Source organism: Etheostoma spectabile, chromosome 17 (genome assembly GCF_008692095.1).
Source record: "Etheostoma spectabile isolate EspeVRDwgs_2016 chromosome 17, UIUC_Espe_1.0, whole genome shotgun sequence".
In the NCBI taxonomy this organism is placed as follows: Eukaryota; Metazoa; Chordata; class Actinopteri; order Perciformes; family Percidae; genus Etheostoma; species Etheostoma spectabile.
This window is the reverse complement of record NC_045749.1, coordinates 22,824,848-22,832,014: the sequence shown is the minus strand read 5'-3', so window position 1 is coordinate 22,832,014 and position 7,167 is coordinate 22,824,848. Positions and strand designations below refer to the sequence as shown.

Genomic DNA, 7,167 nt, shown 5'->3' with positions numbered 1-7,167 from the left:
CAACTTCCTTCCTGAAACTATTTAGCAGAGGCACCGTGGCTCTGTCCGGAGTTTAGCCCCGCCCAAGATGATTGTGATTGGTTAATGAAAATGAGGGACATCCGGCTGAATTTCCAGCGGCACCTTAACAATCCGGAAAGTGGAGCGTCGTAGATATAGACTCTATATATTGTGTATATACCGAATGTTTTATATGCATTTGTAAAACTTCCACTCTTTAGGCTTAAACACTGTGGGAAAAATGATTACATTATATATAAATTCTGACTTCATACGTAACCATCACCATCATCTGTAAGGTTCCCATCCCAGTGACCCCTGACCTGGACCCTCTGACCATGCTGACAGACGGCGCCGACATCGCAGCATGGCAGAACGAGGGGCTGCCCGCCGACAGGATGTCTACTGAGAATGCCACAATTCTCACTTCCTGCCAGCGCTGGCCCCTCATGGTGGACCCCCAGCTGCAAGGCATCAAGTGGATCAAAACCAAATATGGAGAGAACCTACGCGTCATCCGCATCGGACAGAGAGGGTAAGAGGCTTTACGGTGAAATGGGTCATGGTCATATATTGGAGAAGATGTTGATGGAGGCTTATGTCCTCAGCTACCTGGAGGCCGTAGAGAGAGCACTGGCAGCAGGTGATGTGGTCCTGATTGAGAACTTGGAGGAAACATTGGATCCAGTTCTTGGACCTCTGCTGGGCAGAGAAACCATTAAGAAGGGCAGGTAAAGAAGACCTATCAATAGTACTTTACATCAGTTTTCTTTATAGTGTCAGAAGTTTAACAGAAGTTCACTCAGGAGCCGTTACAGATCCTCTGAGTGGAGATCTCTGGTCTGGATGTGTCCAGTGATGTAGCTCATGCACTTCACAACGCTGTGTCACCCCCTCAGAGGATTTCCCCCTCTGATCAACAGGGCTGGGATACATGGGCAAATATGAACCATTGTTTTTATTGAAAATCTTTTAGACAACACCAAACCATGGATGAATTTGCCTGTTGACTGCACAAAACACTCCGCAGCTGTAGCCTCTCTCTCTCTCTCTCTCTCTCTCTCTCTCTCTCTCTCTCTCTCTCTCTCTCTCTCTCTCTCTCTCTCTCTCTCTCTCTCTCTCTCTCTCTCCTCGTCAGTATACTCTGGCTCAAATGAATGCGGGCGGTTATCCAATTATTATGACCTCATCCACATTCTCAAAATCATTTAAAGGTTGAGCCTCGGCACTGACAATCAAGCCTATTCTTTTCTGTAGCCTACTCCAAACCAACATCTCCCAGAATGCCTTTCGACTTGCGTTCTACACTCCACACCGCTGTTTTCGGACAAGAAGTCACCTGTTGAGATGGATAATGTTGTCTGACACTTTTAGTTACAATCCGAACCTGTCAGTGGTAAAAACAATCACTTTTAGTAGACAGAAATCGGGGGTGCACAGTTGCCCCATTAGTTTACATTGCAGCGCGGTTCTGCGATCTGCCTCAATACTGGACCAATTTGTAATATTTTTGTCCACTTGAGTGTATTAGACACCAATGCATGGGGTTCTGGGGTGTGAAATGACCCTCTGTTTCTTAGAAACTTCACTTCCATTTAGCCACTCTCAAAGTTCAGAACACTTCCTGTCCACGTTTGGCCCTCAACAGGTACATAAAGATCGGAGACAAGGAGTGCGAGTACAACCCCAGTTTCCGCTTGATCCTGCACACCAAGCTGGCCAGCCCTCATTACCAGCCCGAGCTGCAGGCCCAGTGCACCTTGATCAACTTCACCGTGACCAGGGACGGGCTGGAGGACCAGCTGCTGGCCGCCGTGGTCAGCATGGAGAGACCGGACCTGGAGCAGCTCAAGGTGAGGGAGGTGCACACACACACACACACACACAGGCATTTAACAGCAAGGAGGGGTCTGACGTCATCTTAAAGTGAACCTGAGCTGTCTCTGTCAGGTGTCTATCACAGAACAAACAAGCATCCACGTTCCGCTGCTAACTTCTCGTTTGTGCAGGCGTAATTAAAAGAAACAATGAGAGGAGTCCGGAGCCTCCAGGAGCCGGGCGGGGCGCTCTCGCTCCTCATTAGCGTCTTTGCAGCCACACGTCTGCAAGAAAAACGCTGTCTGCCGGAAACATCACAAGAGGCCGCAGATCCGAGCTCTTTGATTCCAAAGCGATCGGCCGGTGCCTTTGATTAACAGCAAACTGAGTGGATGTGTGATAATTAAAAAACCCTTTTCGGATTCTGGTTATCCCTCACTAAGGGAGACGTGACACTGCACGGCGGTGTATGCATGTGTGTCTGTGTGTTCACGGGGCATTACCGTAAAACAATTCCTGGAACCAAAGGGGTCTGGTAGCGCTGTGGAGCTCTTTCTCTGAGGTTGGCCCTGTTTGGTTTAGGCGAGATCTGTAACTGTGAATGGGATTCTCATCATTTTATTCTCCTCAAACAGTCAGTGAGCCTTAATGCCCTGCATGGGAATATCTGCCATTGCCATCCTCTCAGAGTTTTCTGTATGGTTTGTCTGTCAGCAGGATTACACAAACACCACTGGTGGGGGGTGTAGCCTGGGCCGGGAAAGAAGCCACTAGATTTTGGAGTAGTTCTACTCCACGGGGCAGATACACAAATCCTTTCTCCTTTTTGTTAACATTGCGATATAGGGCATGCCTTGGCGGAGGTTCCAGTTCTGTATTTTGGTGTCCAGCAGCTCCTGAAGGAATATCTTCTCCAGCTGTTAAATGCTCCTCTGTATCCACCTGCTCGTCTCTAAGGCTGCGTTCAGACAGCCTGCCTCGGCCCGGCAGAAACACAGGTCTTTCTATTCACTTTGAATGGGGGTAGTCCGTTTTGGCCGGGTCGGAGGTTACTGCAAGGGGGACGCGCAAAAAAACGCAACGGGCCTGCGTCAAAAAGTTGAGACTGGCTGGGGGGGGTGCTGAGTTTAAGTAGTCTATCTAGTGGTGTATGTTGCTGCCTCCAGCTTCTTAAGAAACCAAACATGTCTTCTGGCCACATGCCGAGAATCAAACGCACCTTCCATGTTCTGGGTGTGTGTCGCAGTTCCCTGCAGCGTCGCTATGACGACCAGCCATGCTCGCCTCACACATGAGGCGGTACTGGCTATGATGTCATTTCTTGATTTAACAGGTCATTATTTCTGTTCAGCCATGTTGGCCATCCCTTCCCATACTACCTACTGCGCTAGGCATTGAGAAAAAAACTTCCTGTAATTACAAGGTATTACTTCCTGTGCATGACCCAACAGACAAAAAACTGGTTAGTTTGAGGTGTCAGCATCGGCAATAATGAAAGGCATGGCATGGATTGTTACTCTGTAGCATCCGTGACCAATCACCCATAAAGGCAATAATCCATTAATCCTCAATCCCAAAAAATCAAACAACCTTTTGAAACACTGACACTCCCCCATTGTGTCCCATTCTGCCTGGATACTGTTTCATTTATCACCGAGCTCCAGGAGTTGTGTAATTGTGTCTTGATGCTATCCTCTGATGGGAGTTTCATCTTTCTTTATCACTTTGGCAGACTCATTTCTGATCACACACCCACCTCTCTAAAATCAAAGGAGAGGCAGATAGGAGACGCTTTAAGCTGTATTCTCCTTCTCCTTCTCTCGGTCTTTGTTGAGTGGACTCTGGACTGTTGATGAGCTGTCATGGCCGCTACACCCTGTACAGTACAGCAGCTTCCTGCATCTGCTGGGAAGTAATGAGCAGCAGATAGTTACACATATATATCCACAGTATGCTGTGAATGTAAATGTTTGCAATTAAGCAAAAACTTACTTGATCAAAGCTGCGGCGCCTAATGATGCCTCGCGCTTGCCTCCTGGACTATCTGTGCTTTTCATGTCAGCTGTTTGAAATGGATTAGCGGTGGCGCCACGGTCCCCCAGCAATCAGACAACACATTGACAAACTTCCACTGTTCCTTTAACGCGGGCCTTGTTAGTGTTAGAAGGGAGAGGAAAATCCCAAATCCCTCTCGGTCCACACGACGTCTGGCTGCCGGCGTCTCTGAGAGATCGCAACGGAAGATAATGTGGGAACTCCGTGATTTACTCCAACACAGTGCTGTTTGCATTTGGAGGCTTTTCTGGAGCTGTCCGTGTGTGCGCTGGGCTTCTGTAGGCAGTGCTTCAGTCAGACCTGCAGGCTTTCTTCACAGACAAATCAGCATTTTTGATAAATGAAGTTATTTTAAGCCCTGTGTCCCCTCAGCAAAATCCAACGGAGAAGTGAAATGTGATTTAATGAAGCTTGTTTAATTAGCATTTCACTAAGATTGGAGGCTAAGGGAGGAAAAAAAACAAGATCTGGAACTCACTTATCATTTTAATTAACAGTGAGAGTTGAATGTGGGTGGTGTGTGTGTGGTGGGGGGGGTTGTTTCTGTCAAAACACGGCCTGTAGAATGGAGTGCTGAATGGATTTTGTTGCAGGTAAACAGCCCGGACTGATAAGAATCAGTTAAACCTGTGTCTATTCTCGGAATGCCTCTGTGCCGTTACAGCTTTAATGAGCAGGGCGTTGCTGCTCAGCCGTAAGACGACGGCGGCTGAAAGAGCCAAAGACGACTAAGGAGCTTAAAATGTCAAGTTGCCTTTTTTGGAGAAAGCGCAGGGGAATCGCTCTACAACCTTTTAGCACAATAACTAGCCCCTGTGCTCCTCCCTCTGCGCATGTGAGTGTGCATGTCTACATCCTTGTGTGTGGAACTTCTTAACCAGACCTTCGGTGTTAATGAGAACTCCAATGCTCCACTTCCCAAATTACCTTAACAGGGCTGCTCTGTGGCACTCAGTAATCATTTGTCTAAAAAATGATAGATGCATTACCTCATTTTAATCCCAACTAGAGTGTTCTGCTGACTGGTTAATTGTTTGTTTTTTCCAAGGCAAGGGTAATTACAAGTACAATGTGCCAGAGGAAAGCTAATCGTTAAACCGCCTCATTACTGGCTCCAGTTGGGAGTGTTTAAGGGTGGAGAGCAGAAGGTCACAGTTGACTCACACCACTCAGCCCATTCTGGGGGTCTCCTCTCGGCTCAGTCCTCCAAATGCCACCAATCACATCAGCTTTTTGCCTGCGCTGTTGGAGCACAACGTTTCAACTACCGAGTTGGTACTAACAACAAATTCCGAGATACAAGAGTTAACAAGGCAGAGGCTGAATTAGTTTTACCACTGGAGTAAAATACTTCTCACCACCACACTAGGAAATACTGTCATAAAGAGAGCAATTAAGCAGTGTGATCTCTTAAACTATCTGCTCCCCTGGCGCGATCTGAGCAAAGTATGGCTCTTGTCATGGGAACGCCGTGCCACAGGGAGGAGCCCCCCCCCACAGTGATTACACGGGGCAGAAGCGGCAGCAGCAGAGCCGTATTACCAGCGCCTGTTGGGATCATGCCACTCAGAAGCCCTCAGCTACTATCAGTCAGTGACAACACCGGAGCAGTTAAATCTCACAACTGCCCCCCCCCCCATAATTCCAACCATTCAAAGGTCACAGAGGCTTCTGTTAGGGGAAACTTCAATAAAGCAAAGTCATTATCGAGCAGAAACAAGGAGCTGCAGCAGACTATAATGAAGGACAAAGCAATAAAGAGAAGGAGCCGCGCCCTCGCCGCTTTGTTCTCCCGACGCCTCTCAAACGCATCGCTTTGAAAAGGGAAAAGTTCGTTTTTCAGCCAGAACAAAGACAGACAAAAACTGTTTGAGTTCAAGTTTTTTAGAGGACGGGGTGCACTAATCATATGGTGAGCTGTGAGTAAAAGCCATTGTGTGTGTGTTGTGTGTGTGTGTGTGTGTGTGGGTGTGTGTGTGTGTGTGTGTGTGTGTGTGTGTGTGTGTGTGTGTGTGTGTGTGCGTGTGTTTGTGTGTGAGAGAGTGCGTGCGTGCGTGCGTTTGTGTAGGCTATCAGTTGACCAGTATGTTCTTAACTTTAGCATTTTCATTTTGCTGTTTTCATACTGCTCTTGTCACCAAGACAGGCCTCAGCACACACACTATATGTATATACAATAATGTGTGTGTGTGCGCATGTGTGTGTGTGCATGATGTGTGCATATTCTGCCTGAGGCCGTATGGTTCATAATTGAATACATAGTCTCATACCAGAGGATTGATAGAGTGTGTGTGTGGTGTGGGGGTGTGGGGTGTGTGTGTGTGTGTGTGTGTGTGTGTGTGTGTGTGTGTGTGTGTGTGCGTGCTTGCCTATCATCAAAGCTACTTCCCCTCTAGCTGGAATCGACGATGTCATCACATGGAGGTGAGGTGGTTCAGCAGAGGTTTGATGTTTGAGAGAGGAGCTGGCTTATGTCTCCCAGAGCCCTCCGCTCATGGCTCGGACAGTCAGTGCAGAGCATATTGATCAGTTGGGCCTTTGACGTGCCCTTCACTATTCATGTCCTCATATTGACCCACACCTTGAACATCTCCCACTGCCTCCGATATGATGATGAAGCCAGAAAGGAAGCTGACAACAGGCCTAGATCTGAGCAACCCTCTGACATGTGCAGTCTCTCTGAAGCTTTTCAGTGTTTTTGTGTTTCTTAGTCCGACCTGACGAAGCAGCAAAATGGCTTCAAGATCACTCTGAAGACGCTGGAGGACAACCTGCTGTCCCGTTTGTCCTCAGCTTCAGGAAACTTCCTGGGGGACACAGAGCTGGTGGAAAACCTGGAGACGACCAAACGCACCGCTGCCGAGATCGAAGAGAAGGTCCTGTTGTTGTTTTTATCTTTGCTACTCTTTATTCTGCTTATTCATTGTCACTCCTCTAGTAACTCTTTAGATTGCAGAGAACATATTTCCATCTATACCGGAACTAATATATAAGTACAGCAGCAGATGAGAATACTTATGCTATAATTATATTGTTATATATTATATTGTTATATTATATTGTCATTAATGAAAGGGAAGAAGTTGAGTTAGTAACATACATTAATGGGATGAGGTTGCATACAGATGGAGAGAAGGAGGAAGATAGAGGTGCTCAGTGCATCATGGGAAGTCCCCCAGCAGTCTAGGCCTGTAGCGGCGTAACTAAGGGATCAGGACTCTCCTGAGCCAGCCCTAACTATAATCTTTATCAAAGAGGAAAGTCTTAAGCCTACTCTTAAATGTGGAGACGGTG

General features: G+C 47.4%; 1 protein-coding gene and 1 long non-coding RNA gene across 2 annotated transcripts in view; one reads left to right on the top strand and one right to left on the bottom strand.

Annotated features, from left to right (window-relative positions):
• The window catches only part of LOC116705671 (dynein heavy chain 9, axonemal), a 144,167-nt gene that overhangs the window by 106,173 nt on the left and 30,827 nt on the right, over positions 1-7,167 (top strand). Inside the window, exons 61-64 of the mRNA XM_032542041.1 lie at positions 300-535; positions 609-731; positions 1,649-1,853; positions 6,585-6,749. Coding sequence (XP_032397932.1) covers positions 300-535; positions 609-731; positions 1,649-1,853; positions 6,585-6,749 — 729 coding nt within the window. The remainder of the gene's footprint in view (positions 1-299; positions 536-608; positions 732-1,648; positions 1,854-6,584; positions 6,750-7,167) is intronic.
• LOC116705687 (uncharacterized) lies at positions 3,653-4,075 on the bottom strand. Its single transcript, XR_004335996.1, has 2 exons — positions 3,811-4,075; positions 3,653-3,723 (listed from the first exon to the last, which is right to left on the bottom strand). It is a non-coding gene; the product is annotated as an uncharacterized LOC116705687 (long non-coding RNA).